Source organism: Glycine soja, chromosome 15, assembly GCF_004193775.1.
Source record: "Glycine soja cultivar W05 chromosome 15, ASM419377v2, whole genome shotgun sequence".
Classification (NCBI taxonomy): domain Eukaryota; kingdom Viridiplantae; phylum Streptophyta; class Magnoliopsida; order Fabales; family Fabaceae; genus Glycine; species Glycine soja.
The window spans coordinates 7,569,304-7,594,258 of NC_041016.1; the positions used below are offsets into that span (position 1 = coordinate 7,569,304).

The window sequence follows — 24,955 nt, forward strand, 5'->3', positions numbered from 1 at the left end:
TTATCCATAAATAGAAAATACAAGAGTTTGAAGTTAATTAAAAAAATAATATTATAAATCCACAAAATATATTCTTATCAATAAAATAAAATTAGAACTTATATTAAAAAAATATCATAAAAACATGTTACTTTTTGTTATTTTATATTTAAAATTAATATATTTATCTTAGAGTTTTTAGTCACTAGTTGCTGCTTTCAAGTAACAACTAATTTTTCTTGTTAGTTTTATTAAATATATACGTAGTTGTATGCTTTCTATTATAATATTTAAAGGATACAATTATATTTTATTAATTTAACCAATTTTGTTTGGTTTCTAACCAAATAACTAAAAACAATTATCCACTCCTCTCTTTTCTAATTACATTCATCTAATTAATAAAACACCCAAACAACTGGTTATGGTTTTTCAAGCTATTATTATAAGAATTTGTAAAAAAAGAATATTACAAGAAGAGATTGAACTAAATTCATCTTAAACACAGGATTTATTAAATAAAATTTAAGCTATTTTTCTTTTACATACTTTACGTTTTAGCATGAAATTCGATAAAGCAAAAACATTTGTTGATATTGGCATATTGCTTCATTCTTTTTTACACTAATTTGCACTATAAATAATTCAAAAATAAACATAATAATTTCTTTTAGAATAATAATATATGAAAATTTTTCTATAAAGAAAGATGGTTATGCATTGATAAGTGTAAAATTTTTTACATAATCATTCAAAAACAACTCAATGTACGAAAAATTTATTAATTTTTATAATAATTATTATAAAATAATTTATGATTAAATGAGAATATAAAATTATTTCGCATTGTAAGTGCATGTATATTAAACTTTTTTCTATGTATTATAGATCCTCTATTAATATATATCAATCATATTAATTTCTCTTTTTCTATCATATCCTATTATTTATATTATAATATACTTTTTTTTTAATTTCTTTCTGAGTGTTCATCCATCATTTTAATTTTTCTTATGTATTACTTTTTTGGGTGAACCAAGGTATTTTTCACAAAAAGACAAAGAATAATCCTTTAAAGTATTATTGAGATTCATTTATAGGATTTATCTTTTTCAACGTATGTTTTTCTAACCATGTATCATAAATTACTTATTTGTTTCTTGATGGTTTATTTATTTAAAAAACCACGATGATTTTTGTCTTCTTAAAAACATTTGAGCAAAAGGTAAACTAAAACTTCTATCAAAACGAAATCTAAAAAACTAATTATTATAAACACAGTGTTTTTTTTAATTTGCCTCCTTGCTCTCTCTCTGAGTTTCCACCTTGCTCTGCACGTAACCGTTGTAACTGCCAACCGCCACAAAATGCAGCAGCCTCCACCGGAGCACGGAGGTCCAGCCTCCACAAAAAGTGCCAATGCAAGTAGATCATGACGAAGCATATTTCGCATCCTATGCTCGCATGAGTGTTCACGAGCAGTTCCTCAAGGTTTTCTTTCTTCATCTCTCGATCTACTACTATGGTTTCTTGCATTCTTTTCTTACTTATATCTGTCAAGATTGGTTTTGGTACAGGATAAGACGCGGAATTATGCTTATATACACGCAATATCGCATCATGTGAAATTGATTAGAGACAAAGTAATTAAGCTAATTTCAGAACTTGATTTTTAATTCATTTTTATTTTCAGAACTTGATTCTCCCTAATGTAATGGGTTATCTCGATCGTCTGCATGCAGGTTGTACTGGATGTTGGATGCTGTACCGGCATCCTTTCTATTCTCTGTGCTTTGACTGGTGCAAAGCGGGTAAGCTCTTTCAATTACACATTCATAATGTTCATTTATTTGACATGTGACTAATTAATTATTAGTATTTTACTAATATAACAGTAAAGCCAAAGCTGCTTAGTTCCTCTCAATTCATATATATAGGCAAAAATAACTATTTTTTTTTATAATTAACAAAATTAATTGAAATAATTTAATTTTATAAATCTCAAATAAAAAATAAGATTATTTCTAAAATATTATTCATTTTAGAATTTGATATCAAGAATAAAATAAAGTACTTAAAAATAGAGTTACTAAATGAATAGACAAATGCTAAGCCTAAGAATATTGGTTAAGAAACTTAAATTAGAAATATTTTATTGAGAGGTGAAAAATTACAATGCTCTCATGATCTTTTTATACTCTCTTATATTTTATACAATAAATATTTTTTCATTTTAGTTCTTTAACAAATGTCTTAAGAATATTAATTAACAAGATTCTTAAGAATAATATCATTAAATATCAATGAAATTAATTAAATTTATTTATAGTTAAGTTTAAAATACAAATTTTTTACTTATATATGAGTCTAACAGCCCAAAGGCAGAGGCAGTATTAACAAAGTTGCTTCGATTCGCTTGCCTCGTATTCGTTTAGTTAGTAGTGAGTCATTTATTAGTATTAATGTGTTGCATGGAAAACGAGCATTTTTAAAGGTGTTTTCTTGGCGATAAATCTACTTTAGGACAAGATTGGCTCTTTATCCTTTCTCTGGGATTCTTTATGGGAGCTTGTCTTTTTTTGAAGATACCTCTTCCTTTCTTGCTGTTCTTCGTTTTTTAGCATTAATGTTCATAGAAATCAGTATCTAGGAAATAGTACCACTCTCTTATTCTTAGCCCAGGAAATAGTATCCACTTAGTCTATACTCCTATATATGGATGTTCTACGTAAAAGCAATATCACTCGAGCAATTCCATATTGTCTCTCTCTCTCTCTCCCTCTTAATTCAGCACACCCCTCTAAATAATCTGGAGCTGCCCATTCTACTTGTATCATTGTTTTTTTGTATGATTTGATTACTTCTTAAAACTTGCAGTTGTTGTCCTGCATGCATGACATTGTGAAATTTTGTCTTGCCAGATGTATGCAGTTGAAGCAGCTCATGACATTGCCCATGCGGTAAATTCTTTCAAGATCATAGTTCTCATTGCTTATTTTGTCTGTGTTGTTGATTTAGTTTACCGTTATAGAAATGAGTTCTTCACTATTTTTTATTTTTTTTTGGAACTTAATGTTATAAATCAACTCTCTTTAGAACTTAAACTACTTGGTGAAAGCAAAAAGTATGGTTTTGTATCTGACATGCCCCTTCTCACAATTTACCATATCCTATGCTGAAAATTAAAAATGTTTTGAAGATTTTGGGCTGCATGTATCATACTCCTAACCACATGGTCATAAAGGCTGTAATATCTTGTTGAAGACCAACTCTCCTAAAAGCTTGCGCTATTAGGTGGATGCCCATGATTTGCCTTTGTCTCTTACATTGTTGCTATAACAAGCTAAAACATATGTTTGCAATGGAATCAATCAATCTATGCCCTTTATAGTATTACTTTAGAGCTTAAGCATTTTCTCCCAACAAATATAGAATCAGAATGGATGGTTTTATGTCTTTTACCGGTTCTTCCTCCCGAATTGAGACCGATTATTCAAATCGATGGGGAGCTCTTGGTTTCAATTGACTTTTTCTTTGTTGCAAGCAGACAACCAAAGCTGTTGAAGATAAAAATCTTTCAGATATTATCACGGTAGTGCAAGGACGAATTGAGATAGGGTACTGTGACCAATATGTTTTACTCTTTGAAAAAGTTCTTATAACTTCCAATTTTAGATTATGAGAGTTTAAATATTGACTTGCTTTTCAAAAAATAGATCGAATGACCAAACCATTTAGATATGTGATCTAAAATTAGATCCCGAGATTAATTCCCCTTGAATCGGGGAAATAGATTACAAGCTTTTGATGCTCAAATGATTGGGTAATGAAGTCCTATCTAACATCTCCTATCATGTGGATGTAGAAAAGAATAATGGCCACTGGGTGAATGTTAATTGAAAGGGTCGAGATATCACGTAAATTATAGTTATGGCGAAAGTAAAGCTTTATTATAAAGTCTTGGACAGTCCAAGAGCTAGCTAGCTTGTGACCAAAGTGGGGGAATTAAGGTGATGGACGGATAACAATTATGAGTATATTTTGAAATTTAATAATGATATAAAAATTTGTAATTTTTCTCTTTTAATTCTTTTTTTTTAATAAATAATTATTAAATTATCATCATTTAAATTTTTGTTTAAAAAAATCTTAATGAGTAAAATAAAGCAAAGAAAAAAAAAGTAAGAATAATTAAGAAAAACAAAACAAAGTAAGGAAAGCATTAATTCAGACAAGTTAATATGCACCTGTAAATAAGAAAAAAATATACAAAAATTCTAATAAAATACAATTTCTTAGAGAAGATAAAGGACAAAATAAGGAAAAATAATCATTAGGAGTCATCCTTCCTTCGATCTCCTTTTCTTATTTTATTCTCCTTCAATAAATATTTTCCTCCTCTTGTGCATTAGGAGAAATAATTATAAAGTCTCCTATGACTATTTATAAATATTACATTTACATTATCTTTTCTTGTGTTTAATATTATTATTTGTGGCTTGATCACCCATTTGCATGGTAAGTTTTAGGGGTAGCGTTGGAAGATGTTATTTTCTAATAGAACTGGAAAAGAATATTTAAATAAAGTCATCATTATGGATAAGTTGATATTTGTTTAACATGTTATATATCTATATTCTTAATGCAAAGGGATTTGGAAGAGAAAATAGATAAATTAGATTCTTTCATACGGGGATCAAAGTTAGAGTAAGTATACTAATAAATGTAGGTATAAATTCGAATAATTATAAATAGAGAAAAATCATTAACATTACATTAAAGAGTAGTTCTTTTCAACATTCTCATCTTTTGAATTCATTTTCTCTTTAATTAATCAATTAAAATTCTTGTTTAAATTTTTCTCTTGTTTGATTTAATTTTCTATCAATTTAAATCACTGTTTTTCTCATAACTTTTCGAGTCAACTTCTTTTATTAATAAAATATTCATTTACCTAAGTACAAACAATTTTCATGTGAATTCGACACTCGAACTTTCGTTTTAACTTTACTACTTAGGACGAATTGATGCACTTGTCATTGGCAAATTGGACTGGTTGGTGCTCTATAGAAGCTTGTGCCAGAAGGCCCAGAACCAAGAAGAGTGTGGTTAAGCATGACAGAGTCATGGCTCTTATTCCACAGATATTTGCAGCTCTTAAGCCAGCATGAGCAGTAACCTTTATCTGCATTAAGGAAGCTAGCCTCACATGCCATGGGTGGATCCTGTGTCCACTTAAGAAAGCTTTGCTTCCTACACAGTGAAAATCTAGGTGTGATGAGACCCCACATTCACAATAAACATGGTGAAAATAGAGCTTTTATAAAGGCTTGCACAATCCTCACTTTCATATGTTAGTTTTGGGATTGAGTAAGGCCTAATTCAAAGAGAAAGAAATAAGACTTTTTTTGGGCATGAATATTCTTGCATATTCAAGGTGTGTGAGCATATATAGTTGATGTTCTCGTGATCACTTAGTGAGTTTGGATTAGTAGAACAGTGGAACCATATTGAGTTTCTAAAAACGAACATTAGGAGAACCATACCAGATACCACAAAAGCTAACCATTGTAATGAGAGAGTTAAGGCCTTATAACCGCCACAGTACAATCCCATATGTCCAATGCGTGGGACTCAAGTTCCATATCTTTTAATTGGATCCTAACATATCCTACCACGTACCGTAGCCGTGGTATGCGGACTAGTTGTGCTTTAGCCCTTCAGCTAGTGTACCAATTGATAAGAACCTTGGGAGAACCACACCACAAAAGTTATAATTGTAGTTAAAGAGCCTGAGGCCTTGTAAACCTCACTAGAATCCCATACCTTCACTGTGGAACTCAAGTCCCATCCATGTCTTGAAATTGGACCCTAACAGTTTCCTTATTTTACTGGTTAATAGGATGCTTCCACCTTCCACTGTATCTTCTATTTCCTCTCTAATTAAGTTTATCCACAACAATTATGCTTTTTGTTCAATTTATACATCGTTTTTTGATCAACTTGTATATTTGCTATTAGCAATCGGCTGTTTCCTTATGGTGTCTGCAGGATGTTGTAATCGAAGAAAAGGTTGATGTTATAATTTCAGAATGGATGGGCTCTATGCTTTTTTTTAGGTGCTTATTATAATTCTTGTGGTCGATTGAGTAAATACATATTTTTTATAGTTCAATGTTGAAACACATGATTGTAAAATAAGTGGTGGAAAGCCAGATACTGAACTCTGGAGGGGTAAAACTGATAGTTTAAATATTCAAATTAATTGAAACAAAAAAATGTTGTCTCTAAGTCGGAAGAAAAAAGAAATTATTTAGAAAAACTTGCAGTTCAGTTCTGTGTTACAAACTTTTAAGTGAAAAGGACTTTTCATAAACTTCTAATTGGATCTTATTGTCTAAAGCAAACTAGAATCAAGTATCAATGCAATGAAACCCTCAAATCCTATTGAACATTGAACAAACAATCCTCTTGAAGAATTCATTGACAAACTAACAGAATGACAACTCCATGTCATTATGATGATAAAAATATGGCTCAGCGAGAAAATGACATGAGCTTTTTTTTGTTTTTTAGGTGAAATGACCTCAAGTTTCCTAGATTTCTTAGAATACATTTGCTTTCATAATTTATATTGGTTTTGAAGACTTGCCTTTACTTGTAGAACATGCTTGCAAGTGTTATTACTGCCAGAGATCGCTGGCTCAATCCTGGAGGTCTAATGCTTCCTTCAAAGGCAACGGTACATTTATTTCCTATCTTTAATAGTTTGTAGTGAAATTCCCTTTAAGGTTGTTTTTTAGACTAAGGCTTGCCAAAGTTTAATCTCCTCTTACTTCTAGTTTGAGTTAATTCTGTTAATTGGATTTAACACGAAGCCTTGGCTTGGATGTGTTTGGGAACTTATCAGTTTTTAGTGAAATTCAATATATATGTTGTAATAGACAATAGTTACCTCTTTGTATTCCCTTTGTAGTTGTACATGGCTCCTTTTACAACTACCCAAAGATACAAGGAAAGCATTGACTGCCGGAACCGTGTTTATGGAATTAATAGTGAGTGCACTACTTTGTAGCTAGTTTTGTTGATGTCCATATTTATATTTTACTTCATACAGACATACAATGTGCATTCTATGATCTGCTTATTTACTGTCTTTGTTAATGACTCTTCATAATGATTATAAATATAATATAATCTGCTAATCAATACTACATTATCTTATCTGTCCTGCAACATTTCATTTGTTTCTTATAGACTAATAGTTTGTCTGCAGCTTTCGTATTTCTTTTTTAACTAACGTTTCCTGTTTCAAGTGACATGATCATGAAACATTTTCAGTTAGCGTATTAGATTTTTTTTATTATTATTTTTTAAACCTGTTTCTCATGAAATCATACAGTTGACCTATATTGATACCATAGGAAAACTTAGCATACCCTAATACTGAGTTTTGTTGCAGTGTCTGCATTTAAACCATTAGCAATACAGTGTGCATTCCTGGAACCTTGTGTGGAGACAATTACTCCTGAAAATCTTTTGGCGAAGCAACAAGTGGTGAGTCCACAAATGTTACTGTCATTCATTGATTTTTTACTTCACTTTTCAACTGTCAAATACTGAACTGTACACAGTTTCTAGGTTATACAATATACATATATTGTTATTTGCTTGTGAGTGTGATGTGAAAATTAGTGATGAGATAGGATCAAAAGGTTGGTTAAATTAATACAGTATCCTATTTGAAGTGAGATGAACGTATGTACTTTCTACACTAATATGAATCGTGTTGAGTTGGCGTCTTTGGTGCGTTCTATGCTGACTTCACACTAATTTGCATAGATCGAAAAGCCAAACCAGACATTTGGTTTGACAGGAAAACCAATGGACTGGTCCAGCTGGTCCATTCAACCCCATAAAACCAGAGAGTGAAAAACTGAACAAACTAATAACACCAACAAAAGTGGCTTATTGCTTCCAACCTTTTTTGAAGGAAAAAAATTAACTCAACAAAAACATTTTTTGAGCAAAATAAAGACCCAATCTCAGCCTACAAAGGTTATCGTATGTTGAACTGGCGAGTATAGCCTCCTCTTATGATCTTATCTTTTATATCTGTTATATGCATGTATACTTTGTTTGCTGTTCAATGTAATACTTCGAAGCACTAACATAATTAGTATCCTTTCTCTGTTTTATTTTATGTGACATTTGCTGAATGATTATTTATTTAGCCTTTCATCATTTTTTTTTCTTTAATGTTTCAGGACATGTAATATGGTGTACTATGACGCTAATTTGAAATTTCACTGAAATTACTTTTTATGATTTTATGCTATATTTTATCACAGGTTCAATTAGTATTGAACCAGTGAACTTGTGCCTTATCTGCCCAGTTTTAAAAACCACTTATTTTGGCCAAACCTAGTGCAATGTGCTGTGGAGTTTACCTATTTTTTTTAGGCATTTGTATCCTCCCTATTGCGTCGTCGTCCTCTGCTTCACCAAATTCCTACCTCCTTCTTCTTTGATTGAGAGGATGATGGCATTGTAAGTGGGTCAGAGCTCACACGGTGACGATGCTGATGAGACTCGCCATGTTGTTGATGAAGAAGGCAGCGTGGATTCCAGTGCTGAACAGCAACAGCATGTCCTTGACGATGTGAGCTTTGTTCTTCCCTTCTCTGTGGGACCGTCCCATTGTGTGCTCGTGGCAAGGTCCCTTCACAGTTGACGACTGAAGCGAGGGTGACATATGCATCGGGAGCACGTGGACCAGCGGGTTCAAGAGGATCACGCCCCAGGAAACTGTTAGATCGGTGATGGTGGTGGCTACGCTTGGTGATGGTGGTGCATGGTGGCACAACAGCTTGAAGCGTCGAAGCGTGAATAATTTGTAGGCCCAGTTTCTTGAAATTCAACTTCATATTTAGAAGAATAGGGCAGAAAGGGTTGAACTCTTTACAACTAGGTCAAGAATGAGAGTAAATAGGAAACAAATCATGAGTCAAGCAAATATGGTGACCAATCCTAAGAGATAATGAAGAAATAGGAAAACTAGTGTTAAAGGAAATCTAAGATATAATTTTGTGTTTATCACTTCTCTTCTATATAATTTTTCCTCCATGGATTTTGCAGCATGAGTCTTGTCTCCCTTTTAACAATATGAATGTCTTATATGTAGGACTTTAGCATAATTTTAAGTGTTTGTAGATATGTCTCTATGTTTTTTTCTATGTGTGGTACTGTGTTGTTTCAGTTTTTTGTCTATGCCAATAATCCACTCTCATTTTGAAGTAGTTGATGTCTTACATTACAGGTTAAATGTGTGAACTGTGATTCTGTTACCATTCCTGAGCTACGATCGGTGACAGAAAGCTTTAAGTTCAACTCAACGGTGAAAGGTAAGTTTCTTATGCTCTCCCTTCCATTTCACTGATGCATTTAATTTGAGTCTTGCTGCTAAAATTTCTGTTTGTCCAACCCAGATTCCCTTGTTCTGATTTTACTCCTCTAATGCAAGGGATTCACTTTAGAGAAGTGAAAGTTATATCCATTGATTAGAAAATCTATGGTCGAGATTTAAATAGCTGCATATTTTATTAAACATTTGTATTGCTTATAACAATCCTGACAGTTGATTTTTCAATCAATGGTTATAACTCTTCACTTTACTCTTCAAATTAAATCCCTTAGATGTGTCAAATCTATTTTGTTCACGACACAACTCTAAATCCTTCCATTAATTTTATTGTATTTTTTTTGTTTCTATCTACCAATTTACTGGATAGTTCTTCTGCACTTAATGATGCCTGTAATATCTTGGTGTTTATAGATATGCATATTTTCTTTTTTTCCAGCACCGCTACGTGGTTTTGCGTTTTGGTTTGATGTTGAGTTTGGACCATCAGCAATTCCACGACTCTTCCTAGCTTCATCTTCATCTTACTCTGTTGACGATCATCCGGTGGATAGTCAGACATGGAGAGACCCTAATCTGCTCCTGTCCACTGCACCTGATAAATAACACATTGGCAACAGGTGCAGTATATATTTTCAGTGTCCAATTCCAATATGCAGGCCTAGTTTCATTGTTCAGAGATGTGTAAATTTAAATATTTGATCAGTTCTTATCTTAAGCATATTTAAAGACAAATGCATACGATAAGAGATCTGAAAAAGTTGCATCATCTTCTTTTATATTATTTTGGTCTCTTGATTTAACAATCGTATTTTGCAGACCACGATATACTGTTTTAATCCAATAGAACTGGAACAAGATCAACTCATTGAAGGAAGAGTGACATTGACACAGAATCAAGCAAGTGAGTTTCTTTCCCCATAATGCATTTCTAGGGTAGGGTCATTTGTTAATGTAGGTCTTTGGACTCTGACAACATTCCTTGCCACTGCAGCACAGGAGGTCGATACTAGCTATGTGAAATTTTCTTCTCTGAGATGACCGAGTTTGTTATGAACTTACCTTGTCATGAAGGGTCACTTCATTGCAGAGAAAGAAGATAGAAAATGAAAAAAAAAACAGTAAAATGATTTAAATATCTTACTTTTATATTCTATTTTAATTCAAAAGTTTCATCTCATTTCACTTTTATTCCTCTTCTTTTCACTCTACCCGAAATTTGAAACTGAGGCTGGATAATCTACCTGTAGTCGTAATAATTCATTGTTGTCTTATTGTGGGCTAGTATCATTCGAATTATCTCGCGTTTTAATATCCAATACAATCGAACTAAATGCCATGCATACGTAGGCAAGTGATAGAGATCGAAAAGTAAATTGAAGTAACCTATTGGATTTATTAAAACTTACACAATTTATTTTCCAGTCATCAATCACAAACTATTAAGTGACAAGTTTATTAACTTTTCATAGTAAATACTTTTAAAACCGTACCTTTTCATCTTAAATCAATTAAAAACAATAATCTTTATATTAAAATAATTCAATAAATGAGTTACAATTTTATTGTTTTATATTTTATAATTACAAATAATTTCATTTTATTTAAATTTTTTAAAATTCAATATTAATCATAAAAAATACCAGTGTAAATGGAACGAGCAACAAAAATAATCATTTAGCAATTAAAAGTACGTAACAAAAGCCTAGACAATGAGCATATTATCAATTCCATGTTATTTATAAGGTAAATGTTCCAAGTAATTACTTTCCTCAAAAAGGCATAAATACCATTTCAAATACAAAGGCACCGTAAAATTTGCCTTCTAAAAATCATATCAACAAAATAAATTACATTCATTGGTCGAAAAAATATATTTTAAAAAATAATCACCTCTTAAATTATTTAATGTCATGACTTCAAAGAAAACTAAAATTTATAATAAATTAACTTGCCTAACCACTTTCATTTGGGCTAACATAAGAGAAGATTGAAGAAACAAACTGATTTAGATAAGAGATAATTTCTGTTGCTGTTAAGCTTATCCGTAGTTTTGTATCTCACCTGGTTTGGTGGAAAGGCTGTTATATATATATATATATATATATATATATAGATTTCCTTCATTTTTCTATATATCTCAGCAAGTAACCGTAGCCACCACAAAATGCAGCAGCCGAAGGAACGACAAGGTATCGATGGAGAAGAGCAAGTAGTGCCAATGCGAGTGACCAGTAGCATTGATCATGACGAGGCGTATTTCGAATCCTATGCTCGAATTAGCGTTCACGAACAGTTGCTCAAGGTTTTCTTTCTTAATCTCTCGATCTTGCGCTAGGTTTTTTTCTCTTTCGTTTGATATACTAATTATTTTCTAAGAAACATGAATACCTCTTTTGTTTCAAGTGTTGTCTGACACTTACATGGTGTGGGATTCAAAAGTTAACTTTTGTTTACTTTAACACTTAAGTTTTCACTTTTACATAATTATTACACTTAAAAAAATATAAAAGGTTGGCTTAAAAAAATAAATATACCATCAAGTTCGTGTGTTCATGTCCGTATTTGATAGGTAGTTTTTTCTTGATACAGTATCTCAATGTCATTTTTGCTTATATCTGTCAAGATTTATTAATTATGTATCTTTCAAACATTCACTTTCAGTCAACAACAGCGCCATGCCCCCTTTTTTGTCTCTATATATGTTGTGTTTCTATATATATGTGGAATGCTGATATCATGTTTCCTTTATTGCCCCCTTGTTTGGTACAGGATAAGGCACGGACTGATGCTTATCTGCATGCAATAATTCGTCACGAGGAATTTATTAGAGACAAAGTAATTAAGCAAACTTCAGAACTTGATTTTTAATTATTATTTTTTGGCTCTATTCTTCTCCCTAATGTAATGGGTTATCTCGATCGTCTGCATGCAGGTTGTTCTTGATGTTGGATGCGGTACTGGCATCCTTGCTATACTCTGTGCTCAGGCTGGTGCAAAGCGGGTAATTAGCTCTTTCAGTTACACATTCATAATTGTAAAATGAGAGAAAGTGAGGGATATTTGGACTGAAAATTGTGTCAGAGTACACAATGGATAAATAAAGGATATTTTATTTCCTCTAAATCAAAAGATAATATCTCCATAAACTTTAATTAATACTAAAATCAGAATATTAGTTCTGATTTTCATCAATAATGTTCATTTAGTTGACTTGTAAGTAATTAATTATGGATGAATTTGATTTGATTACTTCTTAAAACTTGCATTAATTTGTTGTCCTGCGGCATGACACTGAAATTTTATTTTGCCAGGTGTATGCAGTTGAAGCAACTCATGACATTGCACATGCGGTAAATTTTTTCAAGATCATAGTTCTCATTGCTTATTTTGTGGTGTTGTTGATTAGGGTTACGGTTACAGAAATGTGTTCCTCACTATATTTTTGTGTGTTTTTTGGAGCTTTGTAAGTAAAATGTCAAAAATCAACTCTCTTTAGAACTTAAACTACTTGGTGAAGGCAAAAAGTATGGTTTTGTATCTCACATACATGCCCCTTTTCGCAAGAACCCATTGGGCTTCATAAAGGTTGTAATATCTTGTTAAAGACGAACTCTCCTAAAAGCTTGCGCTATTAGGTGGATGCCCACGATTTGCTTTTCTCTCTTACATTGTTGCTATAACAAGCTAAAACATATATTTGTGACAGAATCAATCAATCTATGCTCTTTATAGTATCACTTTAGAGCTTGAGCTCTTGGTTTCGATTGACTTTTTCCTTGTTGCAAGCAGACAAGCAAAGTAGTTGAAGATAACAATCTTTCAAATATTATCACGGTATTGCAAGGACGAATTGAGGTAGGGTACTCTGACCAAATATGTTTTACTCTTTGAAAGAGTTGCTATAACTTCCAATTTTAGATTATGAGAGTTTAAATATTGACTCGGTTTTCAAAAAATAGAATGACCAAACCATTTAGATATGTGATCCAAAACTAGATCCCGAGATTAATTCCCCTTGAATCGGTGAAAATTTGGGTGTGTTGAGATCCCACATTAACATAGACTATAGTTATGGTCAAAATAGAGCTAAAATTAAGCCTTGGACAATCCTCACTTCATTGTATTTATACTTTGTTTTCTGATCAATTTGTATATTTGCTGTTAATAATCGGCTGTTTTGTTATGGTGTCTGCAGGATGTTGAAATCAAGGAACAAGTTGATGTTATAATTTCAGAATGGATGGGCTATATGCTTCTACATAAGGTGCTCATTAGGATTTTTGTGATCAATTGAGTAAATATATATTTTTTGTAGTTCAACGTTGAAACACATGATTGTAAAATAAGTGGGTTAAAAGCCAGATATTAAAATTAATTGAAACAAATAAAATGTTGTTGCTAAGTACGAAGAAAAACGGAATTATTCAGAAAAACCTGCAACTCAGTCCTGTGGTTACAAACTTTTAAGTGAAAAGGACCTCTCAAACTTTAAATTAGATCTTATTGTCCAAAGCAAAGTAGAACCAAGTATCAATACAATGAAACTCTCAAATCCTATTGAACATTGAACAAAGAATCCTCTTGAAGAATTCATTGGCTAACTAACAGAAAGACATCTCCTTGTCATTATGATCATAAAAATATGGCAAAGCGAGAAAATGAGATGACCCTTTTTTGTTTTATTTCAGGCGAAATGACCTTAAGTTTCCTAGATTTTTTAGAATACATTTGCTTTCATAATTTTATTGGTTTGAAGACTTGCCTTTACTTGTAGAACATGCTGGAAAGTGTTATTACTGCCAGAGATCGCTGGCTCAAACCAGGAGGTCTAATGCTTCCTTCAAAGGCAACGGTACATTTATTTTCTATCATTAATAGTTTGTAGTGAAATTCCCTGAGGTTGTTTTTCAGACTAATGGCGTGCCAAAGTTTAATCTGTGTTAATTCTGTTAATTGGCTTGGATGTGTTTGGAAACTTATTAGTTACTGAATTCAATAGATGTTGTACTAGACAATACTTACCTCTTAGTATTCTCTCTGTAGTTGTACATGGCTCCTGTTACAAATACCAAAAGATACGAGGAAAGCATTAACTACTGGAATAGTGTTTATGGAATTAATAGTGAGTACAGTACTACGTAGCTAGTTTTATTGATGCTCATATTTATATTGTAATTCATACAGACATACAATGCATGCTATGATCTGCTTATTTACTGTCTTTGTTAATGACTCTTCATAATGATTATAAATATAATATAATCTGCTAATCAATACTACATTATCTTATCTGTCCAGCAACATTTCATTTATTTCTTATAGACTAACAGTTTGTCTGCAGCTTTCATATTTTTTTTTTAACTAAAGTTTCCTGTTTCAAGTGACATGATGATCAAACATTTTCAGTCACCTTATTAGATTTATTACTATTATTTTTTAAACCTGTCTCATGAAATCATACAGTTGAACTATACTGATACCATAGGAAAACTTAGCATGCCCTAATACTGAGTTTTGTTGCAGTGTCTGCATTTAAACCATTAGCAAAACAGAGTGCATTCCTGGGACCTTGTGTGGAGACAATTACTTTTGAAAATGTTTTGGCAAGGCCACAAGTGGTGAGTCCCCTAATGTTACTGCATTCATTGATTTTTTACCTCACTTTTCAACTTTCAGATGCTGAACTGTTTTTTTATCGACAAATGTTAATTGTTAGTTTGTTAGATTTAGATAGCAGAGGGATCGAATCGACGGCATTTTCCTTCTTCCCTTCTTTCTTAACCACCCAACTAATCTTATATCTCGTACAGATGCTAAGCTGTACACAGTTCCTTGGCTATACATACTTTGTTACCTGCTTGTGAGTGTGATGTGAAATTTAGTGCTGCGATAGGATCAAAAGGTTGGTTAAATTAATGGACTATCCCATTTGAAGTGAGATGAATGTACTTTCTACACTTATATGAAGCATGTTGAATTGGTGTCTTTCGTGTGTCCTATGTTGAATTCTCACTAATTTGCATTGATCGAAAAGCCAAATCAGACATCTGGTTTGACTGGAAAAGCAATGAACTGGTCCAGCTGGTCCATTCAACCCATAAAAGCAGAGGAGTGAAGAACAGTTGAAAAACTAGCCAAACTAAAGCAACAACAGCAAAACCAGTGGCTTATAGGTTTCAACCTTCTTTTATGAAAAAACTTTAACTCGACAAAAAAACATTTTTTGAGCCCATTAGACCTAATCTAAACCTACGAAGGTCCTCATATGTTGAAATAGAAAGTATAGCCTCTTATGATGTTATCTTTTATATCTGCTATATACTACTGTTGAAGCCCATTTGAACTTTGAAGCACGAACATAATAGAAAGTATCCTTTCTTTGTTTTATTTCAAGTGACATTTGCTGAATGATATTTATTTAGCCTTATGTTAATTTGAAATTTCACTGTACTTAACTTTTATGATTTTATGCTATATTTTATCACAGGTTCAATTACTATTTGCACCAAAGTGATACGCCATTTTTGCTCCCGTATCAGTATCGGATACGTGTCCTAGCGATATCAGTTATCTTTATCTTTATATTTAAAAAACAAATATTAAAATATCCGATACGGTTTAGATACGATCGGATACGAAAAACATACGATTTGCGGATACGTCATCGAAGCCTACTCTGGTGGTGCCGGTGCATCAGATCCAGAGCTGCTCAACGTTCCCTTTTGCATCCCTTTTTTAATATTAATTAATGTGTTTTCTTTTTCTTTATTTGTCTTTTTTTTAACTGCACCAATATCAATGCATTTCAATTTTCTCTCCGAATTTAAGAAGTTTTTTTCAACTTTACATTTTTCATTTATCTTTTTCAAAAAAATCATTGAAATTTAGGTTACGTTGGATAAAATTCGATAAAATTAGCTGAAACATTAGCAATCAAAAATTAAAAAATTAACTTATTAAATTATAAGAATTTTATAAAATTAGATACTGGAAAATATAAAATAGCAGAAAAATAAAAAATAATAAACAAGTTTTATAAAAAAACCCTGTTTCAAGTAAAGTTAAAAAAAAAACATTAAAAACTATTAAGAGCTACTAAAATTAACATAAAACAGTTTTTCAACTAATTAAAAAAAATTAGAAACCAACTCAAATGTGTTGCCCGAAAATATAATTTCTAATGTCAAGTTAATATTCTAATATTTATCTTAACGAAGTTAATAGTTTTTATTTTATTATTATATTAACTATTGCATGAAAAACATAACTATAGTTATATTATATAATAATCTGTCCTAAATCTGCTTGTTATCTTATAATAATATTTTTATTTTTATTATTTTATATAATAGTACTTTAAAAAAATTATAATTGCTTCAAAATTACAATTATATATTTTCAAAAATTAATCTTGTAAACATATATTAATGTTTAATAACTATATTCTAAATTATGAAATTTTTTCAATACGTATTTTAAACGGATAGTTACTCGCAATTTTTGTATTCTATCTTAAATTGGACCAGACAAGTTAGTTTGTCTAGAAAAGTTGAAATCTAGTGATCTTGCCTATATTTTATACTTTAGTGTGGAGCTACTAATTTGGAACTAGTGACCCACATATTTAAAACTTATAAATGGTTTTTATATCTAGTACACTCTTTCATGCAAAAGTCCTTAGAGCTTGGAGCATGAATAATTTGTAGGCCTGGTTACTTGAAATTCAACTTCATATTTAGAAGAATAGGGCAGAAAGGGTTGAACTCTTGACAACTTGGTCAAGAATGAGGGAAGAAAGGGAGTAAATAGGAAACAAATCATGAATCAAGCAAATATGGTGACTAATCCTACGAGATAATGAAGGAATAGAAAAACTAGTCTTAAAGGAAATCTAAGATATAATTAGGATACTTGTGATCTTTGTGTTTATCACTGCTCTTCTATATAATTTTTCCTCCATGGATTTTGCAGCATGAGTCTTGCCTCCCTTTTAACAAATATGAATGTCTTATATGTATGTAGGACTTTAGCTTAATTTTAAGTGTTTGTAGATATGTCTATATGTTTGTTTCTGTGTGTGGTACTGTGTTGTTTCAGTTTTTTCTCTATGCTAATAATCCCCTCTCATTTTGAAGTAGTTGATATTTTACATTAATATTACAGGTGAAATGCGTGAACTGTGATTCTGTTACCATTCCTGAGCTACGATCTGTGACAGAAAGCTTTAAGTTCAACTCAACGGTGAAAGGTAAGTTTCTTATGCTCTTCCATTTGGCTGATGTATTTAATTTGAGTCTTGCTGCTAAAATTTCTGTTTACAGCTAACGTGCCACGTCTCCCTTGTTAAGATCAATCATGCTAGTTTTTCCTCTTCCCTTTGCTTGTCTCAAATTCTGTGTCCAACCCAGACTCACTTGTTCTGATTTTCCTCCTCTAATGTAAGGGATTCACTTTAGAGAGTAAAGTGAAAGTTATACCCATTGATTAGAAAATCAATGGTTGAGATTTAAATAGCTAAATATTTTATTAAACATTTGTATGCATTTAATCACAATCCTGACAGTTGATTTTTCAATCAATGGTTATAAGTTATAACTCATCATCAGTTTACTCTTTATACTAAATCCCTTAGAGCATCTAAAGTACACAATTGTTTAGATGGGTTGTTTATCTTAATTTTATAGACATTACAATTTCATGTAGATTTAACCACTCTACACAAAATTTACTCAAATGTTAAGTGGCTAAAATGAATGTTTAACTTAATTTTACAAGTCCTATAATGCTAAAAAATGTGTTATTTGTAATATAAATTTGTTAAGCAACCGTGACTATATAAGCAACTTGATGTCATCTGCTCCAGTAAAAAAAAATAAACAATGTTAACTTAAAGTTAAGCATCTCATGTATGCACCCTTATTGGAGATGCTTTTGTGTGTCAAATCTCTTTTGACGACACAGCTCTAAAGCCTTGATTTTGTTGTACTTCTTTTTTTGTTTCTCTCTACCAATTTACTGAATAGTTCTTCTGCATTTGATGCCTGTAATATCTTGGTACTTATAGTTCTGTTTTTCCAGCACCGCTACATGGTTTTGCGTTTTGGTTTGATGTTGAGTTTGGACCATCACCAATGCCACTCAGTATTCGTTACCCGACTTCATCTGTTGACGATCATCCTCCGGTGGATAGTCAAACAAGAAGAGACCCTACGCTGCTCCTGTCCACTGCACCTAATGTCCTGCCAACACATTGGCAACAGGTGCAGTATATATTTTCAATTTCCAATTCCAATATGCTGGCCTAGTTTCATTGTTCAGAGAAGTGTACATTTAAATATTTGATCGATTCTTATCTTAAGCTTTCTTAAAGACAAATGCATAGGATGAGAGATCTGAAAAAGTTGCATCATCTTTTTTTATATTATCTTGGTCTCTTGATTTAACAATTGTATTTTGCAGACCTTGATATACTTTTTTGATCCAAAAGATCTGAAACAAGATCAACTCATTGAAGGAAGAGTGACATTGTCACAGAATCAAGCAAGTTCCCGGCTTCTGGATGTTAAAATTGCATATGAGTGAGTTTCTTTACCCATAATGCATTTCTAGGGTAGGGTCATTTGTTAATGTAGGTCTTTGGACTCTGACAACATTCCTTGCCATTGCAGCACAGGAGGTCAATCCCATGTGAAATATTCTTTTCTGAGATGACCGAGTTTGTTATGAACTTATCTTATCATGAAGGCCCCGTTCGTTTGCAGAGAAAGAAGGTAGAAAATGAAAACAATAACACTAAAATGATGTAAAATTCATACTTTTATACTTCAAAAGTTTCATCTTATCTCACTTTCATTCTTTCTGTTTCCACTCCACATACCGGAAGTTTGAAACAGAGGCTGGATAGTCTACCAGTAGTCATAAAAATTCATTGTTGCCTTATTATGGGATATCTTCATTTGAATTTTCTAGCATTTTAATCCACTACAAACAAACTGACCCTAACTATTCAAAAAAAATTATTGCTTCAATACCTTACATTAATTTTAAGAAGGTACCCATACATTTCACCTTAAACGAATTAAAAACAATAATCTATAAAAAATATTCATCTTATTTCAATTTTTTAAAATTCAATATTTTAATCATGAAAATACGTGTGTAAATGGAATAGGCAACAAAAATAATTCTAAGGTCATTTAGCAATTAAAAAAACATTTTTAGAAATTACAAAAGGGAGTATTCATATATCTTTAAACAAAAACTTTTTAATTTTTATTCCTTAATTAGTGTCAAGAATATTAATTAACATTTTTCTTAAAGCATTGACACTTCGTGATAACAAGCACAACAATTAGGTGCATTGAAATTTTCAAAAGCACGTTCTCAATTTTTTTATCCAAACACAGCCTAAATCTGCAAATGCACTCCATCATGTTTTTATTACCCCACCACAGCAAGGCTAAAAAATCATGTCAAGTACGGATTTACATGCAAAAAGTATTATTGATAACAAAATACTGAGTGAATCAGATGGTCTCAAGGAAATGAGCAAAGCTAGAGTACTTGGGCTCCCACCCTACTTCCTGGCGTGTTCTGGAGTTGTTCAATCTCTTGCCTAGAGGATCATCGGTTCCTGCTAAGGAAATATACAAAGGCATGCTTTTACAATGATGAGTTACGCAGTGATAGCATCCTAAATAAAAGTGAGAAAAAAACAGGTGATTCTCATTAGAGTTTAATTTTCATATCAATATATTTTTTTTACATTATCAACTAATTAGAAATCATACTGAATCTCAAAGTACCAACTATCACCAGTGTTGTACCCGCGTTTGAATGTTTGAATAAGCACTTAAGGAAACAATCGTTATTACCTGTAAATTTCTCAAACTTTTTACTAAATTTCCCACTTTTGTAAACTAGATCCATCACTTCTTGCCTGACAACATTTAGAAAGGGTCAGAGAGAGCAAGAAACATATGTTGGCATCACTACCTAACACATGGCAAGCAATAGTGAGGAACAAATCTCAAAGAAAGAAAATAGTTGTAAACTCAAGGGACATATAACATGTAACCTGGATAAGGGATGATTATCACATCCCAAGAAAATTCTCCCACGAAATTGTTTCTTTAAAATTGCGACAGAGAGTGAAGCTGCATCCTGGTTTTAAAGCAGCACATTAAACACATTAAACAATGTATTCAACTTTTCAACCTTTAAAGCAGCACATTAAACACATTAAACAATGTATTCAACTTTTAGTTGGTTAAGGGACTCAAACAAGTCTCATGGTGAAATGTCAAATATGAAACAAAATATGTAAGTGTGATGGAAATAGAGATAATTAGTGAAAGCACATGAATGAAACATCTTTTGACATAGAATGAATCTCAATACCTCGATGACTCAATGTATGTCAAACAAATTTAAAGAGGCTAATTGCCAAATATGGATAAAACCACTGTCATGTTAATTTACAGAATATGATAAAATGCACTTAAATTCTGACCTCATAGTGTATAAGATTCAGAATGTGATCAGGACGAGATTCGACTATCCCCTTCTCTAACCAATAAGCATGTGCACCTTTATCTACTTTGTTTAAAATGTCAAGGTTGGAAGCAGACACTAGACATAAACTGATAAACATAATAATAGAAATAACCACCCAGATGAATGAATAGTTGGAATCCTAGTAAACTGAATTTTGAAAAGGATATATAAAGTCCAGACAGTCTTAAAACAGAACCACCAAACTCCAGCACTATTTTTTCAGCTTTTAGAAGGACATCAGTCCTGGGACTCCTCCCTGTTGGCACCACTGGACTATCCTGCACAGAAATAAATATCTAACCCCATGAACAAGATACGTTGTTGTTGAGACAACCATGCCAAAAACATGGGAAAGGAGAAGAGTGCTCACACCACACCCTATCGCACTCTGTGCTATTACTTAAACTTTATTGGAAACTACAAAAGTAACAGACAGACTTATTAAATAAGAAATGAGACCTACAAAAAATTTGTGATTTTCAATAAATTTTAATTAATAATAAAGAGTGTGTTCAAAATAATATATCAAAGAGAGTGTGTCACTTCTACAATGTTATGCACATGAAGTCTTGAAGATGAGAAAAATAAGTGATGATCAATTGCACAAATTAAGCTATAAAAGACAGAGAGAACAGCCAAAGAATGTTTTTAAGACCAACCTCGTGACACAATCCATTATCATTACAATCATAAGGAGCAGAGCTTGATGTAAACAGCAAAGCACCTTCACCATTCCAGCATGATGCAGCCAGCCTGATTGGTTGACAGTCCACCCCACATAAGTTCAGAAGAAAAACACAATTGCAAACACAAAAAGGTTGACTTTTATAATTGTTTTTATTTTATTTCCTCTTTAATTTAAATTTCAAGGATAAGATTGCTAACCTAAGATCACCAAGGTAGTCTGAGGATTGGTAAGGGGGAGCACAGAAAATGACATAGGGAAATTTGAGGGAGGCTTTGGTCCACTTCAAAGACGGATTGATACCGATTTCAGTTAACTCTCGGTGATGATTAGTGGTTGCTGTTTGTCCAAAAACTTGACAACCAGAATATTCCTGCAGCTTGAGTAAACATACATACATACATACATATACAATAACATATATATATATATATATATATATATATATACTGATATGATATGTCTAACAATAATTAAAATGAAATAGTAGATATAAAAGAATAAGTAGGTACCTGGCGCCAATTGTGAGCCACTAAACGACCAAGAATCCCAGGACCAACGATTAAGAGGTCGTGTTGTCCAATTGCAAGAGAAGGAGAAGGGTCGAATTCTTCACTGGAGACGTGCAAATGGGTAGCCATGAAAGATGAAGAGGTAGTGTTTAAGAGGGTGAGACGTGCAGGGAAGAGAAGAGAATTGGAGAAATGGTGAAAGAGTGTTGCATGGACAGGGCTTCTGATTCCCAGTTCCATCAATTCATCATCAAAGGCATTGTGAGATGATAGATAGGAGATAGGAATATGAACCAATCAACAAAAACAAGGGACCAATCACAATGTCACGCATACATTCCATGCTTCTCTTTCACCTGAAAACGCACTAAATTATTATAATTTTATAAATAATATTACTACTATTTTACTTTCACTTTTATTTCATTTTTATTCTAATCTTACTTGAACCCAATAAAACCATTCTGAATGATAACTTTTTCCCCCAATATTTAACGCAATGGTGCATGATTCAAAATTACTGATAAAACAATCCAATTTTTTCACATTTTCTATCATGCGTATCATTATCCTTTTTTTTTTTATAAACCATCATTTGGGTTGCTAAATATGTAAGTTAGTGATAATTTAGTCTTTAAAAGAATAAGAATTTTGATTTAATTTTTGAATGTGTAAAAATACAATAATTACATCATATTGTATAACTTAATAATAAATTAATTCATAAAATTTATAAATTAATGTCCAATTGATCCTTAATCATTATAACTTATGAAAAAATAATCTCAAAAAACTTACCTACAAGACATACTTGTCACACCTTTACGCATTCAACCATTTATCAACAAGAATTTTCGTTCTTTGATAAACTTAATTATTTATGATTTATCCATTTAGAGTAATATTTTTTTTTCTTCACACCGGGGCTAGGCCCAATAGAACAAAACAGAAAAAACTAAAAATCAAGCAAAGTGCTTGGGACAACAACAGACTTTAAAAAACCCCAAAGCTTCTTCCTATACAGTGAAAGCAGAATCAAACGGCCTGTTATTGGTGCGCACCAATCTCATCAATGATTAATTTTTTGCATGGAATCTAATTAGGCATCTTAATAAATCTCTCACAATTATATTTTTTTTCATCCATAATATTCAACAAAAGATCTTACTTAAAGAATTCAAACTTAATTTATATTAATTGGTGACAACTTTTTTTTAAGGCAATTGGTAACAACTTAATGGTGACTATTACCTTCATCCCTGTATAAAACTCTTTTTATTTTATAGTTTATCCTTTTTTATAAGATACTCTTCTAAAACTTTAGTGTATTGATTGTTTTTATCCTATAATACCCTTAATTAATTGCAATATTCTCTCTCCAATCATTAATTATTTTTTATGAGGAGAAATTAAGTGCAGAGAAATAAAGGATTATTTTTAATGTTATTAATTAAAATAATTATTTTTTTAAAGGTTGTAAATTAGTTGAAAGAGTCTTATATCTTGAAAATGATATAGTATTATTTATTAACATGGACCTGTTCATTTAGAGTGGAATTTGATTAATGATGTTATTTTTTATATTTTATTTATTTTCTATGCACTGCAAATTTTACGGTTTTTTTTACTTTTAGTTTCTCTCAAAAAAATAGTTTTTCCTATTTTATTTTTTAAAATTTAGGCGAGTCACTTGCTTAGCTCACCAATTTGAGTGAATTGAGTTAAGTTAGTTAATTTCTGATTCGTTATTAAAGTAAGCTAAGTTGACGTACTTATGTTGAGTTTTACATGTGATAGACAAAATTAAGTAGGTCGAATTTGTTGTTTTGTGGATTCTATTTGATTGTAATAATGGACAGAAAATTGGTAATAGATGGTTGCAAATATGATTAGATGTTAAAAAATATATATATATTTGCTGAGTACAAAAACTTAAATTGAAGATTAGTAGTTTATTTTAATATAATTCAATTACGAGTTAATATTATTAAAATAATTTGACTTATGAAGTTGTCTTCATTTTTTTTATAAAGTAAGTCTTGCCTTTGTGTGGTTTGCAAAAAAAGTAGACTAATCTTCTGAAGTGTAAGTAAAGTGCCTACAATAATTTGACCCTAGGATTCATCATACATCGATTCCAAAGAAAGTTGATGTTACATTAACTAAGGCATTCGAATATAGTTATTGATCTTTTTAATGTAAGGACAGACAATGGGATTCATCATATAGTGTTGGGGGTATTATTGGAAAATGCACAGTTATATATAAGAATTTTAAAACAAACATCAAATTTTTTGAAACAAAAACAAAGCAATCAAATATTAGAAATGGAGGGAGAAGTGAATAAATGCTACCATAACAAAAACTGTTGTTTGGATGGCAGATGAAAAGTATAAATAATGTTGTGGATCGTCTCTCACGTATTGTTTGAATGGGGTGCAAAAGCTTTTGTTTTTAATATATAAAAATGCTTTTTTGTCAAATTAAGAATGAATTTTAACTTTCTTGAAGGTTTAATTTGTTAAACGTACACAGTTTGTAAGTCCAAATTTAAGAGTTTTATCTATCATCTTTATAAAAGTTTTGGGTTGTCTCGGACTCTCAGGAATTCATTCCTAGTATTATATGATTTTCTTTAGTAACAAAAGTTAACGGAATTTAAAAGCGTCATCCCCTCGCTCCCAAAAAAAAAATAAAATCCACCACTAGCCTAAAAATAGAGTCTTACATTATAGTAAGTTAAAAAAATGATATTTTTATATTTATGACATCATTAATTAAAATTAATTTTATTCACCT

General features: G+C 31.5%; 2 protein-coding genes and 1 pseudogene across 5 annotated transcripts; 2 read left to right on the plus strand and 1 right to left on the minus strand.

Moving 5' to 3' along the window:
* The first annotated feature begins 1,398 nt into the window (after positions 1 to 1,398).
* Positions 1,399 to 10,441, plus strand: LOC114388123 (annotated as a pseudogene).
* Positions 10,442 to 12,322: 1,881 nt separating this feature from the next.
* Positions 12,323 to 19,380, plus strand: LOC114387781 (probable protein arginine N-methyltransferase 6). The gene is made up of 11 exons (XM_028347982.1): positions 12,323 to 12,404; positions 12,715 to 12,753; positions 13,193 to 13,258; positions 13,599 to 13,667; positions 14,178 to 14,255; positions 14,447 to 14,525; positions 14,927 to 15,021; positions 17,567 to 17,651; positions 18,482 to 18,663; positions 18,863 to 18,981; positions 19,072 to 19,380. The coding sequence occupies exons 1-11, from the start codon at positions 12,330 to 12,332 to the stop codon at positions 19,112 to 19,114; spliced, it is 930 nt and encodes a 309-aa protein (XP_028203783.1). The 5' UTR covers positions 12,323 to 12,329; the 3' UTR covers positions 19,115 to 19,380.
* Positions 19,381 to 19,739: 359 nt separating this feature from the next.
* LOC114386792 lies at positions 19,740 to 22,489 on the minus strand. Of its 4 annotated transcripts, none has more exons than XM_028346837.1 (8): positions 22,157 to 22,489; positions 21,845 to 22,023; positions 21,619 to 21,712; positions 21,127 to 21,237; positions 20,916 to 21,005; positions 20,481 to 20,566; positions 20,278 to 20,342; positions 19,740 to 20,039 (listed from the first exon to the last, which is right to left on the minus strand). In XM_028346837.1, exons 1-8 carry the CDS (start codon positions 22,394 to 22,396, stop codon positions 19,930 to 19,932), a joined length of 975 nt encoding a protein of 324 aa, XP_028202638.1. In that variant the 5' UTR covers positions 22,397 to 22,489; the 3' UTR covers positions 19,740 to 19,929. The 4 variants fall into 4 exon arrangements, with proteins under 4 accessions (XP_028202638.1, XP_028202640.1, XP_028202639.1 ...); XM_028346839.1 differs by having other exon boundaries at positions 21,845 to 22,017; positions 22,157 to 22,487; XM_028346838.1 differs by having other exon boundaries at positions 19,740 to 20,036; positions 22,157 to 22,487.
* Between the last annotated feature and the right edge of the window lie 2,466 nt (positions 22,490 to 24,955).

Excerpts from the sequence above, each read along its gene's own strand:
- LOC114387781 (XM_028347982.1), top strand. The coding sequence starts at position 12,330 with ATGCAGGTTGTTCTTGATGTTGGATGCGGTACTGGCATCCTTGCTATA. Across the intron at positions 12,754-13,192 it reads CTCATGACATTGCACATGCG|ACAAGCAAAGTAGTTGAAGA; the intron begins GTAAATTTTTTC and ends TGTTGCAAGCAG. Across the intron at positions 13,259-13,598 it reads TATTGCAAGGACGAATTGAG|GATGTTGAAATCAAGGAACA; the intron begins GTAGGGTACTCT and ends TGGTGTCTGCAG.
- LOC114386792 (XM_028346837.1), bottom strand. The coding sequence starts at position 22,396 with ATGGAACTGGGAATCAGAAGCCCTGTCCATGCAACACTCTTTCACCAT. Across the intron at positions 21,238-21,618 it reads ATAATGGATTGTGTCACGAG|GATAGTCCAGTGGTGCCAAC; the intron begins GTTGGTCTTAAA and ends ATTTCTGTGCAG. Across the intron at positions 20,567-20,915 it reads TGAATCTTATACACTATGAG|GATGCAGCTTCACTCTCTGT; the intron begins GTCAGAATTTAA and ends CTTTAAAACCAG.